We start from the raw sequence: 22,678 nt of genomic DNA, 5'->3' as shown, positions 1-22,678 counted from the left end.
CATGGAGGATATATAAGAGTGCAGTGGTAGTGTAATTACTGGCACTAAGCCTCCTCTGATACTGTAGTGTCTATGTACTGACGCTCTCCTTACATGGAGGTTATATAAGAGTGCAGTGGTAGTGTAATTACTGGCACTAAGCCTCCTCTGATACTATAGTGTCTATGTACTGACGCTCTCCTTACATGGAGGTTATATAAGAGTGCAGTGGTAGTGTCATTACTGGCACTAAGCCTCCTCTGATACTGTAGCGTCTATGTACTGACGCTCTCCTTACATGGAGGTTATATAAGAGTGCAGTGGTAGTGTAACTACTGGCACTAAGACGCTACAGTATCAGAGGAGGCTTAGTGCCAGTAATTACACTACCACTGCACTCTTATATACCCTCCATGTAAGGAGAGCGTCAGTACATAGACGCTACAGTATCAGAGGAGGCTATGTACTGACGCTCTCCTTACATGGAGGGTATATAAGAGTGCAGTGGTAGTGTAATTACTGGCACTAAGCCTCCTCTGATACTGTAGCGTCTATGTACTGACGCTCTCCTTACATGGAGGTTATATAAGAGTGCAGTGGTAGTGTAACTACTGGCACTAAGCCTCCTCTGATACTGTAGTGTCTATGTACTGACGCTCTCCTTACATGGAGGATATATAAGAGTGCAGTGGTAGTGTCATTACTGGCATTAAGCCTCCTCTGATACTGTAGTGTCTATGTACTGACGCTCTCCTTACAACAAGAGATATGGTAAGAACTTACCTTTGTTATCTCTGTTTCTACGAAGTCCATAGGGTCCACAGGGTTGACCTTGGGGTATAGCTGGATCTGGATCCACGGGCACCACGCAGTTAAAGCTTTGCTGCTCCCAGGATGCACTTGGGTCCGTCCTCCTCTATACCCCGCCCCGGCCACAGGCACCTCAGTTGGTAAGCAGCTAAGGCCGGAGGAGAAGACTAAACAGAGAGAAGGAAGACTGGAACACACAAGAAACCATACTCACAGAAATGGGAGACGGAAAACCGGTGACCAGCCACACAGCCCATTTGAAGCCAGGTGCGTCAGGGCGGGCGCCCTGTGGACCCTATGGACTTCGTAGAAATAGAGATAACAAAGGTAAGTTCTTACCATATCTCTTGTTTTCTACTTCAGGGTCCATAGGGGGTCCACAGGGTTGACCTTGGGGATGTCCCAAAGCAGTTCAACTAAGGGCGGGGACGCTCCTGTGCTGAAAGGAGTACCCGGCGCCCAAAGGATGCATCCTGAGAGGCGAAGGTGTCAAACGCATAAAACCTCAAAAACGTCTGAATTGAAGACCAAGTAGCCGCCTTACACAGCTGAACAGCGGAGGCGCCACGTCTAGCAGCCCAAGAGGGACCCACAGAACGAGTGGAATGAGCCTTAACAGAGGCTGGCACAGGTAAACCCTCCTGTGCATAAGCCTCTCAAATAACTGAACGAAGCCAACGGGCTAACGTTTGCTTGTTGGCAGGCCAACCCCTCTTGTGAAAACCGAAGAGAACAAACAAAGAATCCGACTTCCTAACCGAAGCAGTCCGGTCCACGTAGATTCTAAGTGCCCGGACTACATCTAAGGAAGCCTCACCAGCGGAAAGATCAGGTGACTGAAAAGCTGGCACAACAAGTTCCTGATTAATGTGGAACTTTGAGACCACTTTGGGCAAAAACTCAGGACGAGTGCGGAGCATCGCTCTGTCCGGATGAAAAATCAGAAAAGGGGAGCGACAGGAAAGCGCCCCCAATTCTGAAACCCTCCTGGCAGAAGCAATTGCCAGGAGAAAAATGGTCTTAAACGTCAGCCACTTGAGCTCCACCGACTCAAGCGGCTCAAAAGGAGGACCCTGCAAGACCCGCAGCACCACCGCCAAGTCCCACGGAGCCACCGGAGGCACGAAGGGAGGCTGGATCCTGAGAACACCTTGGAAAAAGGTGTGAACGTCTGGCAGTGTAGCAATCCGTCGCTGAAACCACACGGACAAAGCAGACACATGAACCTTCAGAGAGGCCAGGCGTAAGCCGAGGTCCAAACCCGATTGAAGAAATTCCAAGATTCTGGAAACCCGAAACACCTGCGGATCATAGTTTCTGGATTCACACCACTGAAAATAAGTGCGCCACACCCTGTGGTAAATCCGCGCGGAAACAGGCTTGCGTGCCCTAAGCATGGTACCAATCACCGAACTGGAGAAACCCCTAGACCTCAAGACGGCTGTCTCAAGAGCCACGCCGTCAAAGACAGCCGACCCAGATCCGGGTAAAGGCAGGGCCCTTGAGACAACAGGTCCCGACGCTGAGGAAGAAGGTACGGAGCGTCGATGGAGAGGCACCTCAGATCGGAGTACCAAGGACGTCTGGGCCACGCCGGAGCCACCAGCACGAGTGTGCCGCCGTCCTGCTTGAATTTCCGCAGAACCCGAGGAAGTAAGGATATCGGAGGAAACAGATACGCCAGGTGAAACGTCCATTTCACCGACAGAGCGTCTACCAGACAGGCGCCTGCGTCTCTTGTCCTTGACCCGTAAACGGGCAACTTGTGATTGTGACGGGAGGCCATCAAGTCCAGCTCCGGCAGCCCCCACCTGTCCACGAGTAGCTGAAACACCTCTGGGTGAAGCGACCATTCCCCGGGATGCACGTCGTGACGGCTGAGGAAGTCCGCCTCCCAATTGAGGACTCCGGGAATGAAGACTGGCGAGATCGCTGGAACGTGACACTCCGCCCAAGCAAGAATGCGAGACACCTCCGACATTGCTGCCCGACTGCGAGTTCCCCCTTGGTGGTTGATGTACGCCACCGTGGTGGCGTTGTCGGACTGCACCTGAACCGCCCTTCCGTTAAGAGCGGGGCCGGACGACTGCAGGGCCCTGTACACAGCCCGCAGTTCCAGGATGTTGATGGGGAGAAGTGCTTCTTCCGCGGACCAACGACCCTGAAGCGATAATGAGCCGGTCACTGCCCCCCAACCCCGAAGACTGGCATCCGTCGTGAGCAGGACCCAGTCCGGGATCCAAAAGGGGCGCCCCTCGACCAGATGCGCCATCTGAAGCCACCAAGCCAAAGACTGCCGAACCTCCGGGGACAACACCAGCATCTGAGAGCGGATCCGGTGAGGTAACCCGTTCCATTCCGATAGAATCAGCCCCTGCAGGGGCCAGGAATGGAACTGGGCAAATTCCACCATGTCGAAAGTCGACACCATGGACCCCAGAACTCTCATAGCTGAATGGACCGACAGGCGGCAACTGCTCAGGCAACTGTGTATTCGCAGCTGCAGGGAGGAGACCTTCTCTGGAGTCAGGAAAATCCGCTGCTGACGAGAATCCAGCAGGGCTCCCAAATGAACCATCCGCTGTGATGGAATCAGGGAGGACTTCTTCCAGTTTATCAACCACCCGTGTGCTTGAAGACAAGCAATGGTCAGGTGGAGATGTCGAAGAAGCACCTCCGGGGAGCCCGCCAGCAGCAGAAGATCGTCCAGGTACGGCAACAGACGTAGACCCTGACCCCGAAGGTGGGCAGCCATAACCGCCATCACCTTGGTGAACACCCTCGGAGCCGTGGAAAGGCCAAAAGGCAACGCCCGAAATTGGTAGTGATGGTTCAGGATAGCAAACCTCAGATACCACTGATGTGCCGGTGCTATGGGCACATGGAGATAGGCGTCCTGGATATCGAGGGAGACCATATAATCCCCGGGTTCCATCGCCAGAATGATGGAACGTAACGTTTCCATCCTGAACCTGGGAACTCTGAGGTATCTGTTCAGAGACTTCAAATTCAGGATAGGGCGATGAGAACCATTGGGTTTCTGTACCAGAAACAGAGTAGAATAGTACCCCGTCCCGCGCTGAGACTGCGGAACGGGAACAATGACCCCTGCTTGTAGCAAGGATTCTATAGCTACCTGAATCTGACCAGCTTTGGTCTTGTCCAGAGAAGGACTCGTACAGAAAAACTGGTGGGGCGGCCTGAACCGAAAAGACAGGGCGTACCCCTGAGAGACTACTTCTCGAACCCAGGCATCCGTGGTGGTATTGTGCCAACACTGGGCGAATTGGAGAAGTCGGCCTCCCACTCTGGGGTCCCCCAGAGAGAGGCCAGTCCCATCAGGCAGCAGGCTTATCCTCCTGCTTGGAAGAAGGGCGCCGAGCACTCCATGCCTGCTTCTTGGGCTTGGGTGCGGCCTTGGTCGCCGAATGTCTCGGGAAGGACTGGCCCTTGGCCTTACCCTGAACCCGAAAGGACCGAAAGGCAGAGCTCCTCACTTTAGCCGGCGCAGAGGCCGAAGGGAGAAAAGCCGACTTGGACTTAGCCAAAGTATCCACTATTTTGTCCAAATCCGGACCAAATAGTAAATCACCATTAAAAGGCAAGGCCTCCAGACCCTTTTTTGAATCTGCATCAGCCCTCCAGGACCTCAGCCACAGGGAGCGCCGAGCAGACACTGCTGCAGCCGACACCCTAGAAGTGAGCAGGCTGGCATCCAAAGACGCTTCCCCAATATAGGAAGCTGCATCCCGCATCTGTCCCACTAACGCTCTCTGGATATCCGGAGCCTCATCAGGAAAGGTATCCTCCAAGGCATTGGCCCATGCCTCAATGGCTTTAGCCACCCAGGAGATAGCCATGGACGGGCGAGCCACCGCCCCGGAAAGAGAATAAATGGACTTTAAACAAGTCTCCACCTTCCTGTCCGTGGGATCCTTCAAAGAGGAGATAGACGGCAATGGCAGCATCGCGCTTTTGATCAAGCGGGTAACGTGGGAATCCACCGCCGGCGGAGTTTCCCATTTCCTGCAATGAGCTTCAGGAAAAGGATAGTTCGCCGCCAACCTCTTCTGTGGATGGAACCTCTTACTAGGTAATTGCCAGGCCGCCGCCATATGATCCGATAATTGATCAGACAGGGGGAACACAGTTGAAGTCACCTTGGCCTTTTTAAAATTAGGAAACTTCGACCTAGGAGCCGGCGCATCATCCTCAACATGTAGGATAGCCCGCACCGCCCTAACTAAGGCTGGAACATTAATGGAGGACTTAGCTTCCACCTCCTGCCCCATGACATCAGAGTCAGAGTCCTCATGGATTTCTCCATCATCTGAGGACACTTCCGAGTCCGGCAACTGCGCAGCTAGTGAACTCACAACCGGACGTTTAGACACCCTTGGTGGCACATCACCTTGCAACATGGACTGAAACGCCGAGGATGAAGCCGCCAGACTCTGTACGGAGCTGGATAGAACATCCACCCAAGGCGGAGGAGCCGTCGGAGCAAAACTCTGCAAAGGCACTACAGACTGACGCGTCCCTGGGGAAGACTGCACATACACAGGCAGTCCCGAGTAAGGACCCACAGTCTGGGCCCCGGGGGAAGACCGCAACATTTGTGGAACCCATGGGGGATGGTGGGCTGCGGTAACGCCCTAGAAGGGACCGCTGATGGGACCGATAACCGGTCCGCAATAGACGCCAGCACCTGTGAAAACATCGCCCAAGGAGGGTCCTGTGATACAGGGGGGTTGGAGGGGTCCGGTACCAGCTGGCACCGCCCGCACAGACCATCCTGAGATAAGTCCTCCCCATCAACTCCAGCAGCACAACGTCTGCAGGAAAATAGCACAGGAGCCACAGAGCGCTCAGTCTCCTCATCCGACATGATACCGTAAATACACAAGAAATAGGTATCACCAGAGGAATTACGGTTTTAACACCCGCGCACTCACCAGTATGCGACACAACAGCCCAGATATGGTACTGTGTAGCACACAACAGTATGTGACTGACCCCACAAATACGTGTTTTATATAAGTGAGGGTCTCAGAAAAACGCCCTTCCCCCACACACCTGCCGGGCCGTAGGAGAAGGAAAGGGATAGTTATAAGCTGACAGCAAGGAGAATAAGTCACAAAGCACTAGCAATAGTCACATACAATGCAGAAAAGTTAGTACTCACTGCACCTTCCGCTACAATCAACCGCCCAGATTCAGTGTCTGGGAGGTCTATAGCGCTGTGTACACTGTCCTTTAGCAGGGGAGAGGTACACAGGGGGACCGGTCCACTTGATACCGCCTGGGAGTCTGCGATGTGCCAGTAAAGATGGCCGCCGGAGACCTCAGAGGAGGCCGTAAGAGCAGCTCAGCGACGCCAGACTCCTAGTTGAAAGGCGCGCTGAGCTGAGGGGAGGAGCCGCTAGACAGGGAAGGCTGCCTCCCCTGGCTAGCAATTAACCCCCGGGTTGCCGGTCCCGCTACCAGCCTGATACCCTGGTGGTCTAGCGGACACGCGGGGTATTCCTCAAGTGAGGGGGAGCCCGCCGCCGCCGCTAGCGCCTCCGGTCTGTCCCCAGAGACCGGAGGCTTCTGACTGCATACAAAGTATCCGCGGGCCGCCGCACGCGGCGACCCGCGGCTTACCTGATCCCCGTCGCGTCCGGCAGCAGTCAAGGGAGTCCCCAGAGCCCGGCTAGTACAGGCTCTGGGGTCCCGCCGCGATCCCCAGAACTGTACTGGCGTCGCGGCGCCAGCGGGGAGAAGGAGCGGCAGCGTGGACGTCCTAAAGGACAGTCTGATGCTGCCGCTCTAACAGTGTAAAAAAGTAGAAAAATTTCTCTTTTAAAATAAAGCTTAGGGGCTGCTCCTGCAGCCCCACTGCGACAGGGTGACCCGACTCCGGCCGGGCACCAACTAAAACTGAGGTGCCTGTATAGAGGAGGACGGACCCAAGTGCATCCTGGGAGCAGCAAAGCATTAACTGCGTGGTGCCCGTGGATCCAGATCCAGCTATACCCCAAGGTCAACCCTGTGGACCCCCTATGGACCCTGAAGTAGAAATGGAGGTTATATAAGAGTGCAGTGGTAGTGTCATTACTGGCACTAAGCATCCTCTGATACTGTAGCTTCTATGTACTGACGCTCTCCTTACATGGAGGATATATAAGAGTGCAGTGGTAGTGTCATTACTGGCACTAAGCCTCCTCTGATACTGTAGTGTCTATGTACTGACGCTCTCCTTACATGGAGGATATATAAGAGTGCAGTGGTAGTGTAATTACTGGCACTAAGCCTCCTCTGATACTGTAGTGTCTATGTACTGACGCTCTCCTTACATGGAGGTTATATAAGAGTGCAGTGGTAGTGTCATTACTGGCACTAAGCCTCCTCTGATACTGTAGTGTCTATGTACTGACGCTCTCCTTACATGGAGGTTATATAAGAGTGCAGTGGTAGTGTCATTACTGGCACTAAGCCTCCTCTGATACTGTAGTGTCTATGTACTGACGCTCTCCTTACATGGAGGTTATATAAGAGTGCAGTGGTAGTGTAATTACTGGCACTAAGCCTCCTCTGATACTATAGTGTCTATGTACTGACGCTCTCCTTACATGGAGGTTATATAAGAGTGCAGTGGTAGTGTAATTACTGGCACTAAGCCTCCTCTGATACTGTAGTGTCTATGTACTGACGCTCTCCTTACATGGAGGATATATAAGAGTGCAGTGGTAGTGTCATTACTGGCACTAAGCATCCTCTGATACTGTAGTGTCTATGTACTGACGCTCTCCTTACATGGAGGTTATATAAGAGTGCAGTGGTAGTGTAACTACTGGCACTAAGCCTCCTCTGATACTGTAGTGTCTATGTACTGACGCTCTCCTTACATGGAGGTTATATAAGAGTGCAGTGGTAGTGTAACTACTGGCACTAAGCCTCCTCTGATACTGTAGTGTCTATGTACTGACGCTCTCCTTACATGGAGGTTATATAAGAGTGCAGTGGTAGTGTCATTACTGGCACTAAGCATCCTCTGATACTGTAGCTTCTATGTACTGACGCTCTCCTTACATGGAGGATATATAAGAGTGCAGTGGTAGTGTCATTACTGGCACTAAGCCTCCTCTGATACTGTAGTGTCTATGTACTGACGCTCTCCTTACATGGAGGATATATAAGAGTGCAGTGGTAGTGTAATTACTGGCACTAAGCCTCCTCTGATACTGTAGTGTCTATGTACTGACGCTCTCCTTACATGGAGGTTATATAAGAGTGCAGTGGTAGTGTCATTACTGGCACTAAGCCTCCTCTGATACTGTAGTGTCTATGTACTGACGCTCTCCTTACATGGAGGTTATATAAGAGTGCAGTGGTAGTGTCATTACTGGCACTAAGCCTCCTCTGATACTGTAGTGTCTATGTACTGACGCTCTCCTTACATGGAGGTTATATAAGAGTGCAGTGGTAGTGTCATTACTGGCACTAAGCCTCCTCTGATACTGTAGTGTCTATGTACTGACGCTCTCCTTACATGGAGGTTATATAAGAGTGCAGTGGTAGTGTAATTACTGGCACTAAGCCTCCTCTGATACTATAGTGTCTATGTACTGACGCTCTCCTTACATGGAGGTTATATAAGAGTGCAGTGGTAGTGTAATTACTGGCACTAAGCCTCCTCTGATACTGTAGTGTCTATGTACTGACGCTCTCCTTACATGGAGGATATATAAGAGTGCAGTGGTAGTGTCATTACTGGCACTAAGCATCCTCTGATACTGTAGTGTCTATGTACTGACGCTCTCCTTACATGGAGGTTATATAAGAGTGCAGTGGTAGTGTAACTACTGGCACTAAGCCTCCTCTGATACTGTAGTGTCTATGTACTGACGCTCTCCTTACATGGAGGTTATATAAGAGTGCAGTGGTAGTGTAACTACTGGCACTAAGCCTCCTCTGATACTGTAGTGTCTATGTACTGACGCTCTCCTTACATGGAGGTTATATAAGAGTGCAGTGGTAGTGTCATTACTGGCACTAAGCATCCTCTGATACTGTAGCTTCTATGTACTGACGCTCTCCTTACATGGAGGATATATAAGAGTGCAGTGGTAGTGTCATTACTGGCACTAAGCCTCCTCTGATACTGTAGTGTCTATGTACTGACGCTCTCCTTACATGGAGGATATATAAGAGTGCAGTGGTAGTGTAATTACTGGCACTAAGCCTCCTCTGATACTGTAGTGTCTATGTACTGACGCTCTCCTTACATGGAGGTTATATAAGAGTGCAGTGGTAGTGTCATTACTGGCACTAAGCCTCCTCTGATACTGTAGTGTCTATGTACTGACGCTCTCCTTACATGGAGGTTATATAAGAGTGCAGTGGTAGTGTCATTACTGGCACTAAGCCTCCTCTGATACTGTAGTGTCTATGTACTGACGCTCTCCTTACATGGAGGTTATATAAGAGTGCAGTGGTAGTGTCATTACTGGCACTAAGCCTCCTCTGATACTGTAGTGTCTATGTACTGACGCTCTCCTTACATGGAGGTTATATAAGAGTGCAGTGGTAGTGTAATTACTGGCACTAAGCCTCCTCTGATACTATAGTGTCTATGTACTGACGCTCTCCTTACATGGAGGATATATAAGAGTGCAGTGGTAGTGTAATTACTGGCACTAAGCCTCCTCTGATACTGTAGTGTCTATGTACTGACGCTCTCCTTACATGGAGGATATATAAGAGTGCAGTGGTAGTGTAACTACTGGCACTAAGCCTCCTCTGATACTGTAGTGTCTATGTACTGACGCTCTCCTTACATGGAGGTTATATAAGAGTGCAGTGGTAGTGTCATTACTGGCACTAAGCCTCCTCTGATACTGTAGTGTCTATGTACTGACGCTCTCCTTACATGGAGGTTATATAAGAGTGCAGTGGTAGTGTAACTACTGGCACTAAGCCTCCTCTGATACTGTAGTGTCTATGTACTGACGCTCTCCTTACATGGAGGGTATATAAGAGTGCAGTGGTAGTGTCATTACTGGCACTAAGCCTCCTCTGATACTGTAGTGTCTATGTACTGACGCTCTCCTTACATGGAGGTTATATAAGAGTGCAGTGGTAGTGTCATTACTGGCACTAAGCATCCTCTGATACTGTAGTGTCTATGTACTGACGCTCTCCTTACATGGAGGATATATAAGAGTGCAGTGGTAGTGTCATTACTGGCACTAAGCCTCCTCTGATACTGTAGTGTCTATATACTGACGCTCTCATTAAGGTGAAGCTGTCTGTAATAATTCTCCTTCCCCGGCTGTAACCTGTACTCTGGCAGTGAGTGCTCAGGTGAGTGCAGGGAAAGTGCTTCTACTCCCTGCAGAAAGTTCCCTGTAACTGCTGACTCAGACTGTCAGATACTCCATTCCCACCAGTCACTCTCCTTCCTCCCACTCCCACACCTCCCAGTGACAGCCTGTGAGCGGTCAGGCTAGGCACCGCTGAGCCGCCCGTTGCCACATGTCCTCTGCCCATAGGACTTCCGCTGCCACGTCGGATGGCTGCATCTGGGAACTCCGCAGGCAGGTGCGCCGGGAACTCCGCAGGCAGGTGCGCCGGGAACTCCGCAGGCAGGTGCGCCGGGAACTCCGCAGGCAGGTGCGCCGGGAACTCCGCAGGCAGGTGCGCCGGGAACTCCGCAGGCAGGTGCGCCGGGAACTCCGCAGGCAGGTGCGCCGGGAACTCCGCAGGCAGGTGCGCCGGGAACTCCGCAGGCAGGTGCGCCGGGAACTCCGCAGGCAGGTGCGCCGGGAACTCCTTTTATATATCTCTCTCAGTCCCTGCTCTTCTTTCCCCTGACAGGAACCCAATCACTCTCAGCTATATTACTCCACCCCTTCTTCTATAGTACATGGGCATCGCACACACTGGGGCACATCCTCACCACAAAAAGTAGTACCACATATATATATATTTCATATATGGCATGAATTCATTAGCATTTTACCTCAGGACCTATACATAAATGAATTACATATCACTGTGGAGATCATTTCTTTATAACTATATATTTATTTATATGTTTATTTTCATCAATACCCTACTCACTTTAACTCTTTACCAGGGATACAATATAACTGCTTTCTTGTAGAGAATACATATTAAAGTCATGATGAAGGGAAGCCACCCCAGCTCAGAGTCACCCACCTGTGGCCAATGTCTCACGTAGGGAATCAGCATCTTCAGCCGAGCTTCCAGCGCATCTCTCAGGAACTGTGACGCTGGTTTCTTTCTGCCATAAAGCACAGCATAATACATTACCAGACACATCTAACGTCACCTGACGCCGCGCGACACATCACCTGACGCCGCGCGACACATCACCTGACGCCACGCGACACCGCGTTACATCACATCACACTGACACCGCGTAACAACACGTGACACAGCGTAACACATCACCTGACACCGTGTAACAACACGTGACACCGCGTGACACATCACCTGACACCGTGTAACAACACGTGACACCGCGTGACACATCACCTGACACGACAATGTATAGTGTCCCTGTCCCTCCCTCTGCTGCCTTCTTGTTTTATACGGTTCCTGCTAGGTTGATTGAATGGGGCGTCGCACCCTGTCCAATTTAATAATGCTAAAATGTACCCTGTCCTTATGGTGGCGCCATGCTGAAAACTATGTTACACAATACCATGAATAAACCTGTGTGGCAGGGCGGACGTCACCCGTATGCCAAATAAATCCAAAAGATTGTTGGATTGCGCTTCACAGTGAAGCTTATTAAAAAATTAATACAATATAATAAGCGGATATAATACAATATAATAAGCGGATATAATACAATATAATAAGCGGATATAATACAATATAATAAGCGGAAATAATACAATATAATAAGCGGAAATAATACAATATAATAAGCGGAAATAATACAATATAATAAGCGGAAATAATACAATATAATAAGCGGAAATAATACAATATAATAACTGGATATAATACAATATAATAACCGGATATAATACAAAATAATAACTGGATATAATACAAAATAATAACTGGATATAATACAATATAATAAGCGGATATAATACAATATAATAACCGGATATAATACAATATAATAAGCGGATATAATACAATATAATAAGCGGATATAATACAATATAATAAGCGGATATAATACAATATAATAAGCGGATATAATACAATATAATAAGCGGATATAATACAATATAATAAGCGGATATAATACAATATAATAAGCGGATATAATACAATATAATAACTACCTGACTTTGAAACAAAATATTTCTCTGAGTAAAATATAACACATGTAACATACATAATCTAAGTTAGCACTTGTGACACACGAGATATAAGAAATGTACCACGTAGTAAAACATACATGTATAATATATAGGGTCTCTTGGTCTGTAATCGGTCCTGGTATAAAACGATGGGAAATCTGAAGCATGGTAACGGGAGTATAATCCTCACTAATGAGTAACAATTAGTCACAGTCTCCGTTATACTTTAGTTGGGTACATATTGGGCCCGATTCAGAGCCACTCGCAAGCGGCCCGATGTAAATGAACTGCGCATGCACCGTGTCCGGTGTGCGCATGCGTGAGCCCCGCTACAGGGCTCGCAACAAGACGGGGCGGATGTCGATGGTGATTGACAGCCCGCCCCGCTTTGTGGGTAGGGGGGGTGGCTGCACAAACGCAGGCGTTTCCTTAGGAGCTGTGGGAACGGGGTCCTAGACTGCACACCCTGAGAGTATATATGTATTTTGTATGTTCCCTTAGGAACGCCTGGCGTTTGTGGGCGGCCCTACTGACATCACTAGGGACTTTCTATTAGAGCAAGGAGTCCACTCAGCCTTGCGGCAGCTACACCCTGCCCCAAAGTCTTGTCGCAAAGGCCGATGGTCGCGATTATCGCAATGGTCTCCTGGCCGCTTGCACAAGCTATGGGTGGTCTCCCACAGGTTTGCGAGCGGCTGGAAAAAAAAAAACATACGCCCACATTCCCTGCGAGCGGCTCTGAATCAGGGCCATAGTGCGCAATGCTCACCGGCAAGTGACAAAAAAAGATGTTTTTGACTATTTGTGTATCGGCCATTTCCACTTTTTGTCCCTGACGACCTTTCCTTGGTCTAATATCTGGTGTTTATCTAGACACTGTCTATCTTTTATACCATACCCACCACAGAAGAGAGCGCCATAGGGGTCTGCATACAGAGTGTACACACAGAAGAGAGCGCCATAGGGGGTCTGCATACAGAGTGTACACACAGAAGAGAGCACCATAGGGGTGTACACACAGAGTGTACACACAGAAGAGAGCGCCATAGGGGTCTGCATACAGAGGGTACACACAGAAGAGAGCGCCATAGGGGATCTGTGTATCCGGAATAATGCACCATTGTGGACTTTTTGCTTTTTTTTGTAAACAGCTTCACATTACTGGAGATTAAGGAGGAGATAACTGTACAGTGAGAAGGCGCCAGAACATCTGCCGACACGTACCGTGAAAAGGCGCCACAACATCTGCCGACACGTACCGTGCGAAGGCGCCACAACATCTGCCGACACGTACAGTGCGAAGGCGCCAGAACATCTGCCGACACGTACAGTGCGAAGGCGCCAGAACATCTGCCGACACGTACAGTGAGAAGGCGCCAGAACATCTGCCGACACGTACAGTGAGAAGGCGCCAGAACATCTGCCGACACGTACAGTGAGAAGGCGCCAGAACATCTGCCGACACGTACAGTGAGAACGCGCCAGAACATCTGCCGACACGTACATTGAGAACGCGCCAGAACATCTGCCGACACGTACAGTGAGAACGCGCCAGAACATCTGCCGACACGTAGAGTGAGAACGCGCCAGAACATCTGCCGACACGTAGAGTGAGAACGCGCCAGAACATCTGCCGACACGTACAGTGAGAACGCGCCAGAACATCTGCCGACACGTACAGTGAGAACGCGCCAGAACATCTGCCGACACGTACAGTGAGAACGCGCCAGAACATCTGCCGACACGTACAGTGAGAACGCGCCAGAACATCTGCCGACACGTACAGTGAGAACGCGCCAGAACATCTGCCGACACGTACAGTGAGAACGCGCCAGAACATCTGCCGACACGTAGTGAGAACGCGCCAGAACATCTGCCGACACGTACAGTGAGAACGCGCCAGAACATCTGCCGACACGTACAGTGAGAACGCGCCAGAACATCTGCCGACATGTACAGTGAGAACGCGCCAGAACATCTGCCGACATGTACAGTGAGAACGCGCCATAGAGGACAAACAAAGCGTCCGACTTCCTAAACGAAGAAGTGCGGTCAACATAAGTCCTTAAGGCCCGCACAACATCCAAAGAGGCCTCACCCACGGAAAGACCCGGTGAGTTAAAGGCCGGAACAACTATTTCCTTGTTAACATGAAACTGGGAAACAACTTTGGGAAGAAACTCGGGCCGAGTGCGGAGCACTGCCCTGTTCCCATGAAAAACCAAGAAAGGGGGTCTACAAGAAAGAGCCCCTAACTCAGAAACACGTCTGGCCGAAGCAATGGCCAGAAGGAAAACAGTCTTAGCTGTTAGCCATTTAATATCCACTGAGCCCAGTGGTTCAAACGGCGGTCCTTGGAGAGCCCTCAGGACCACAGCCAAATCCCAAGGCGCCACAGGTGGAACAAAGGGCGGCTGAATACGGAGAACACCTTGCATAAAGGTGCGCACATCCGGGATTGTAGCAATCCTACGGTGAAACCAGACAGATAGGGCCGAAACCTGTACCTTCAAAGAAGCAAGGCGAAGCCCATGATCTAGTCCCGCTTGCAGGAAGGCGAGAATCCGAGACAGACGAAACTCCCGCGGTGCATAACCTCTCGGTCGACACCACTGGAAGAACGTATGCCACACGCGATGGTATATCCTCGCGGAAGACGGTTTCCGAGCTCGTAACATGGTACGCACCACAGAGCTGGAAAACCCCCGGGACCTCAGCATGGCCGTCTCAACAGCCACGCCGTCAAAGACAGCCGAGTCAGGTCCGGGTGAAGGCAAGGACCCTGAGACAGAAGGTCCGGTCGTAGCGGCAACCGCAGAGGACTGTCCACGGACAGACCCTGAAGGTCTGAGAACCAGTGCCGTCTGGGCCACGCGGGAGCTATCAACAGGAGCGTCCCTCCCTCCTGTTTGAAATTCCGGATTACCAGTGGAAGAAGGGAGACCGGAGGGAACAGGTATGCGAACCGGAACGTCCACCGGACGGACAGAGCATTCACCAGAGACGCCCCTTCGTCTCTTGTGCGAGACCCGTACACCGGCAACTTGTTGTTGTGCCGGGACGCCATGAGGTCGATTTCTGGAAGACCCCACCTGTCCACCAGTAGTTGAAAAACGTCCGAGTGCAGGGACCATTCCCCTGGATGAACGTCCTGGCGACTTAGAAAGTCCGCCTCCCAATTTAGCACTCCCGGGATGAAGACCGCTGATATGGCCGGAAGATTGCGCTCCGCCCAAACCAGGATCCGAGAGACCTCTACGAGAGCCGCCCGACTGCGAGTTCCTCCTTGCCTGTTTATGTAGGCCACGGTGGTAGCGTTGTCCGACTGGACCTGCACCGGGTGACCCTGGAGAAACCGCTGTGCCTGCAGGAGAGCATTGAAGACCGCACGGAGTTCCAAGATATTTATTGGAAGCTCCGCTTCTGTCGGCGTCCACCTGCCCTGGAACAAGTGTGGACCCGAAACTGCTCCCCAGCCCCGAAGACTGGCGTCCGTTGTCAACAGGACCCAATTTGGAACCCAGAACGGACGTCCCTTGTTGAGGTGGGTCGTCTGTAACCACCACGCAAGGGACAGGCGAACCTCCGGGGTGAGCACAATCGTCTGGAACTTCAGAGACTGAGGCAGCCCGTTCCACTTGGACAGGATCAGGTGCTGCAGAGGTCTGGAGTGAAACTGGGCGTATTCCACCATGTCGAACACCGACACCATGGAGCCCAGTAACCTCATCGCCGAGTGTAAGGACACCCGGCAGCTGTGCAGACAACTGCGCACCCTTGACTGTAAAGCAGAGATCTTGTCCTCCGTCACGAAGATCCTTTGCTGTCCCGAGTCCAATAAGGCTCCAAGATGCAGAATCCTCCGAGACGGGATTAGAGTGGACTTCTGCCAGTTGATTAGCCAGCCGTGCCGTTGCAGCAGTGCAATGGTCAGGTCCAAGTGGTGTAATAGGAGCTCTGGAGATCCTGCCACCAATAACAGGTCGTCCAAGTACGGCAACATGCGGACTCCTTGCAGCCGCAGAGAAGCCGCCATGACCGCCATCACCTTGGTGAAAACACGTGGTGCTGTCGCCAGGCCAAAAGGTAACGCCCGAAACTGGAAGTGGTCGCTGCGGATTGCAAACCGAAGGAACTCTTGATGGCGCAAAAGAATAGGGGCATGCAGGTAAGCGTCCTGTATGTCCAATGACACCATGTAGTCCCCAGGTTCCAGCGCCAGAATGATGGACCGTAGGGTCTCCATCCGAAACTTCGGGACCCGCAAAGACTTGTTGAGTGCTTTGAGGTTGAGAATCGGACGATATGACCCATTGGGTTTCTGTACCAAAAATAGATTTGAATAGAAACCCTGGCCCCTCTGGGAGAATGGAACAGGCACTATAACTCCAGCCTGGAGCATAGTGTGCAATACCTTCCGCAGCTCCGTAGCCTTGTTCCGGTCTGATGGTAGACCCGTGGTGAAGAATCGAGCCGGGGGTCTGTGCCGGAAGGAGAGGGCGTACCCGTGGGAGACCACCTCCAGAACCCAAGTGCCTGTCGTAGTGAACGACCAACACCGGGAGAACTGCAGCAGGCGGCCTCCCACCCTGGGATCCCCCAAAGGGAGGCCCGGACCGTCAGGCCGCAGGCTTGTCATCTGGCTTGGGGGCCGGACGTCTGGTACTCCATGCCTGTTTCCGGGGCTTGACCGATTTCTTAGGGCCAGCCTGTCGAGGAAACGACTGTGGTTTGGGCCTGCCCTGGGCCCTAGATGACTGAAAGGACGATGGTCCAGAACCAGAAGGAGCAGCGGCCGACGGGAGACAAGCAGATTTGGCTGCCGCCAGCGTGGCCACAATCTTATCCAGATCCGGACCGAAGAGAACTTCTCCGGTAAACGGCAACGCTTCCAGACCTTTCTTGGAATCTGCGTCCGCCTTCCAGGATCGCAGCCACAAGGTGCGACGAGCAGCTACCACTGCTGAAGAAATTCTAGACACCAGAGTACTAATGTCTAGAGCCGCCTCGTTGATGTAGGTGGCCGAATCACGGAGATTGCCAATCAACTCCGCCTGTTCGGCCGGACAGTCGGATTCAAAAGAAGCCTCTAATGAATCCGCCCAGCGCTCCATCGCTCTGGCAACCCAGCAAATGGCCCCCCCTGCAAGGGAATAAGCGGACTTCAGGCAGATTTCTACCTTGCGGTCCGTAGCATCCTTAAGGGAGGACATGGATGGCATCGGCAATGTGGCACTACGGACAAGACGGGTCACGTGAGAATCCACCTGTGGAGGGGATTCCCACTTAGCAAAATAATTATCCGCGAACGGATAAGCCACCGTCAGGCGTCTCTGTGGCTGGTATCTTTTGCCAGGTTGTTTCCACGCCTCCTCTAAATGGTCCACCAACTGACCCGAAAGAGGAAAGACTGTGGCATCGCCCTTCACATCTTTGAAAAAGGCATACTTAGATTTAGCCGCTGGGGGAACTTCGTCCTCAATCACCAAGGCTGTGCGGACCGCCCGAATAAGTCCAGGAATATATACTTTGGACTTAGCATCAGCGTCCTTAGTATGGAGAGGTTCCTGATCGTAAGGATCCAGAATCTCCCCATCATCAGACGTCCCTTCGTCATCCTCATAAGGAGCGGACAGAGACGCCACCGGCCTTTTATGAGGCCGCATCACAGACTCCCCTTGCAACACATCCGACAAGTGCTGTACAGAACTCGTCAGGGAGTTAACCCACGCTGGCTCCTGAGAACCCGGGAGCAGGGAAATAGGGAGACTGTGGGGTACCACCAATTGTCGTGAGAACCCCTGCATGGATGACGACACCACAGACTGCTGGGACAAACCCATCGGAGTAAACGCGGGCTGCGGAGCTAACTGGCCCACTAAAGCTGTTAACGCCTGAGCGAAACAAGCCCAGGGCAGCTCCTGTACCGGTGCTGTAACCGTAATAGGCCGCGCCATGGACAAACCCTGCCGGCAAAGGCCCTCCGCGCTACCCTCCCCTTCCGCTAACGGTATTTTGCACGTGGTACACTGTAGCCGGAGGGGAAAATCACTCTCAGACATGATGGCACCACGTATGTGACCTCTCTCACCAATTAAGTATTAAATAGGCGAGAGACCACTCTGCAGCACCGCACCGCAAGGGCTTTAGCAGAAAGAACAGGGACAGTAATAAAGCTGACAGTTTAGAGAAGAAAAGTTACAGGCAGCAGCGCTAGCACAGTCACATACAATGCAGAGAAATAACAATTCCTGCACTAACAGCGCTGATCACTCAACTACGCAGACACAGGGGCTGGTAGGACACAGCGCTGCATACACAGACCTGAGCCACAGCGGAGGAGAGGTATGCGGGGGGACCCAGACCACGATGCTTCCTTCCAGGCTTCCAGCAGCGTTCACCATGCGTTGCAGAGAAGATGGCCGCCGAGGAGCAGAGAGGAGGCTGGCCTGGGGGAGGAGCGCTGCCACAGGACCAGTCAGCACAGTGCAGAGAGGGCTGTGTGCAGCGGGGGAGGCGCCGGCTGTGAGACAGGGAAGGCGCGCTCCCCTGGCATGCATTTAACCCCTGGGACGCCGCAGCGCTACCGCTCTGCTGCGGTCCGCTGTCCCAGGGGGTAGTGGAAGCGCAGGTTGGTCCCCTGGCTCCACGCTGCAGCCAGTCCCCAGGGAGCCCCCTGCCTGGGGACTTAGGACCATGTGACCAGCGGGGACCCACCGCGGGACCCCGCTGCTTACCTTTGTCCCCCTTGGATCCGGCCATGGTCCGGAACATCTGGGGTCACCGCTAGCTGTGACCCCAGATGCTCACCAGCATCCCCGGATCGGTACCGGCGTTCTGGTACCGGCGGGGTGTAGGGAAGACAGCATGGACGTCAGGACTGACTGTCCATGCTGTACATCCAGATGTGCAGCCACAGCTGCATGCAGGAAAACTTCAGGGGCTCTTCTAGCCCCCACTCCAACAGGTGCACCCGACTCCGGCCGGGCACCGAACTAAACTGAGGTGCCTTGGCTCGGGGGCGGGGTATAGGAGGGGGACCTAGTGCATCCTGGGAGGCTGAAAAGCTTAACTCTATGGTGCCCAGCGACTGACGTCACACCTATACCCCAAGGTATCCTGTGGATACCCTATGGACCCTGAAGTAGAAATATAGATAATAAGAAAGTGTACTAAAAGAGAAGAAAAATGTGTATATAAAACTGAAGTAAATCGTTCCACTGAGTCACAGTTAGTTTTATACTGTTGCTCTTAAATATTGTATGGTATTCTGTATATTTATTATTTACTGACACAATAGTTCACATATTCATACAGTATTCATTCCATATATTATTAATGTGGTCAGTTAGTATAACTGCACAGTATTTATCTACAGAAATACAGAGAAATGTGTTCTTAATGGTAATAGAGCTATTGTAACATTGTAAGCTCTATATTGCATCAATGTTGCTCTGGTCCACAGTTAAAGTTACTGTTATTATATTCCTTCTCTTCCTTGCTGTTATATGTAGTAGTATGTGGATATTACATTGAAAAGGGGAGAAGAATAATATATTGTTATATAGTCTCAGTAATTCCCTTGGATTTTAAGGATGACTGGGATATCGTGTCCTCTCCCTAAGGATGACAGGGATATCTTGCGTCCTCTCCCTAAGGATGACAGGGATATCTTGCGTCCTCTCCCTAAGGATGACGGGGATATCTTGCGTCCTCCTCCCTAAGGATGACGGGGATATCTTGCGTCCTCCTCCCTAAGGATGACGGGGATATCTTGCGTCCTCTCCCTAAGGATGACGGGGATATCTTGCGTCCTTCTCCCTAAGGATGACGGGGATATCTTGCGTCCTCTCCCTAAGGATGACAGGGATATCTTGCGTCCTTCTCCCTAAGGATGACGGGGATATCTTGCGTCCTCTCCCTAAGGATGACGGGGATATCTTGCGTCCTCTCCCTAAGGATGACGGGGATATCTTGCGTCCTCTCCCTAAGGATGACGGGGATATCTTGCGTCCTTCTCCCTAAGGATGACGGGGATATCTTGCGTCCTTCTCCCCAAGGATGACGGGGATATCTTGCGTCCTTCTCCCTAAGGATGACTGGGATATCTTGCGTCCTCTCCCTAAGGATGACGGGGATATCTTGCGTCCTCTCCCTAAGGATGACGGGGATATCTTGCGTCCTCTCCCTAAGGATGACGGGGATATCTTGCTTCCTCTCCCTAAGGATGACTGGGATATCTTGCGTCCTTCTCCCTAAGGATGACGGGGATATCTTGCGTCCTTCTCCCTAAGGATGACGGGGATATCTTGCGTCCTCTCCCTAAGGATGACTGGGATATCGTGTCCTCTCCCTAAGGATGACGGGGATATCGTGTCCTCTCCCTAAGGATGACGGGGATATCTTGCGTCCTTCTCCCTAAGGATGACGGGGATATCTTGCGTCCTTCTCCCTAAGGATGACGGGGATATCTTGCGTCCTCTCCCTAAGGATGACGGGGATATCTTGCGTCCTCTCCCTAAGGATGACGGGGATATCTTGCGTCCTCTCCCTAAGGATGACGGGGATATCTTGCGTCCTTCTCCCTAAGGATGACGGGGATATCTTGCTTCCTCTCCCTAAGGATGACGGGGATATCTTGCTTCCTCTCCCTAAGGATGACGGGGATATCTTGCGTCCTCTCCCTAAGGATGACGGGGATATCTTGCGTCCTCTCCCTAAGGATGACGGGGATATCTTGCGTCCTTCTCCCCAAGGATGACGGGGATATCTTGCGTCCTTCTCCCTAAGGATGACGGGGATATCTTGCGTCCTTCTCCCTAAGGATGACGGGGATATCTTGCGTCCTTCTCCCTAAGGATGACGGGGATATCTTGCGTCCTTCTCCCTAAGGATGACGGGGATATCTTGCGTCCTTCTCCCTAAGGATGACGGGGATATCTTGCGTCCTCTCCCTAAGGATGACGGGGATATCTTGCGTCCTTCTCCCTAAGGATGACGGGGATATCTTGCGTCCTCTCCCTAAGGATGACGGGGATATCTTGCGTCCTTCTCCCTAAGGATGACGGGGATATCTTGCGTCCTCTCCCTAAGGATGACGGGGATATCTTGCGTCCTCTCCCTAAGGATGACGGGGATATCTTGCGTCCTCTCCCTAAGGATGACGGGGATATCTTGCGTCCTCTCCCTAAGGATGACTGGGATATCTTGCGTCCTCTCCCTAAGGATGCATATACTACTTATAATCTTATAACACATGAAATATATAAATGCAATAAAAAACTGTAGATAATTCTTGGCTACTGATAATACAAAATCTTCCAGTATAAATACACTATACAGTATATTGGAGATACCCCCGTATGTGTCCAGGGTCTAAATGGCAATAGTCCAAGGTAACTACTTTAGTATAATAGTCCAAGCAGACTGCGGCATCCCGCTAGTCTGTCTAATGAGATGTATCACTGGTGCCTGGGGTGGTCTTCTTAGGACTGGGACAGTGAAGAGGGCCTCCAGGCTTGACACACTCACCTTAGGACGGGATGCCCGCTCGTGTATCTGTTGCCGGACGCACTCCGGAACCCGGGACTCAGAGGGGCGGTCGGTGCCTTGGAAGAGGATGCAACGGCCCCCGGGCACCCCCTCCAGGTGGGACTCACCTCTAGGATGCACTCCAGATGTCCGCTCCCACTCCTTGCCGGCTCGTTGTCCGTGTCCCGTCTTCCTGGTGTCTCTGGGTTGGTTGGTCACGTGAACGCAGCTATACGCACACTATACAGCACTAACCAACTAGTCATCATTAAATAGGCTGAGCGCTAAACCCCTTCCTCTTTTATTGCATTACTAGTAATAGGTGAGGGTACCTATTGGTTGCTGTTATTTCAGAGCTCAGTGTGCAGGATAAACCCCTGTAGACATGTATAGTGAGAACATGTATAATGTACTCGGCGCTGTATGGGACATGTATAATGTACTCGGCGCTGTATGGGACATGTATAATGTGCTCGGTGCTGTATGGGACAGGTTTAATGTGCTCGGCGCTGTATGGGACAGGTATTATGGGGCATGCATACTGTACTCACTCCGTGCTGCCCAGCTGTACGAGTTTCTGCTCTTCCTCCAGCATTTCCACCAGTTTCCTGTTACACTGAGAGACAAAGTGCAGGACCAGCTCAGCGCCTTCGTTTGCGAACATTCCCGCGGCAGCAGCTGACAGATCCAAGGTCTGCAGAGGGAAGCGTCAAGTTACGCAACACACACCACTGTGCCAAGAGTAATGCCACAGCACCCACACACCACTGTGCCAAGAGTAATGCCACAGCACCCACACACACCACTGTGCCAAGAGTAATGCCACAGCACCCACACACACCACTGTGCCAAGAGTAATGCCACAGCACCCACACACACCACTGTGCCAAGAGTAATGCCACAGCACCCACACACACCACTGTGCCAAGAGTAATGCCACAGCACCCACACACACCACTGTGCCAAGAGTAATGCCACAGCACCCACACACACCACTGTGCCAAGAGTAATGCCACAGCACCCAC

The 22,678-nt window shown here is 51.6% G+C and overlaps 1 protein-coding gene across 1 annotated transcript in view; it reads right to left on the bottom strand.

The window, feature by feature from the left end:
- The window catches only part of COQ9 (coenzyme Q9), a 68,203-nt gene that overhangs the window by 21,127 nt on the left and 24,398 nt on the right, over positions 1–22,678 (bottom strand). The window contains exons 4-5 of the mRNA XM_088466178.1: positions 22,205–22,347; positions 10,996–11,080 (exon numbers count right to left, since the gene is read on the bottom strand). Coding sequence (XP_088322304.1) covers positions 10,996–11,080; positions 22,205–22,347 — 228 coding nt within the window. The remainder of the gene's footprint in view (positions 1–10,995; positions 11,081–22,204; positions 22,348–22,678) is intronic.

The sequence above is a fragment of the Taudactylus pleione genome, unplaced genomic scaffold (assembly GCF_031769625.1).
Source record: "Taudactylus pleione unplaced genomic scaffold, aTauple2 ptg002606l, whole genome shotgun sequence".
Taxonomy (NCBI): Eukaryota; Metazoa; Chordata; class Amphibia; order Anura; family Myobatrachidae; genus Taudactylus; species Taudactylus pleione.
This window is presented reverse-complemented; position numbering and strand designations above follow the sequence as displayed.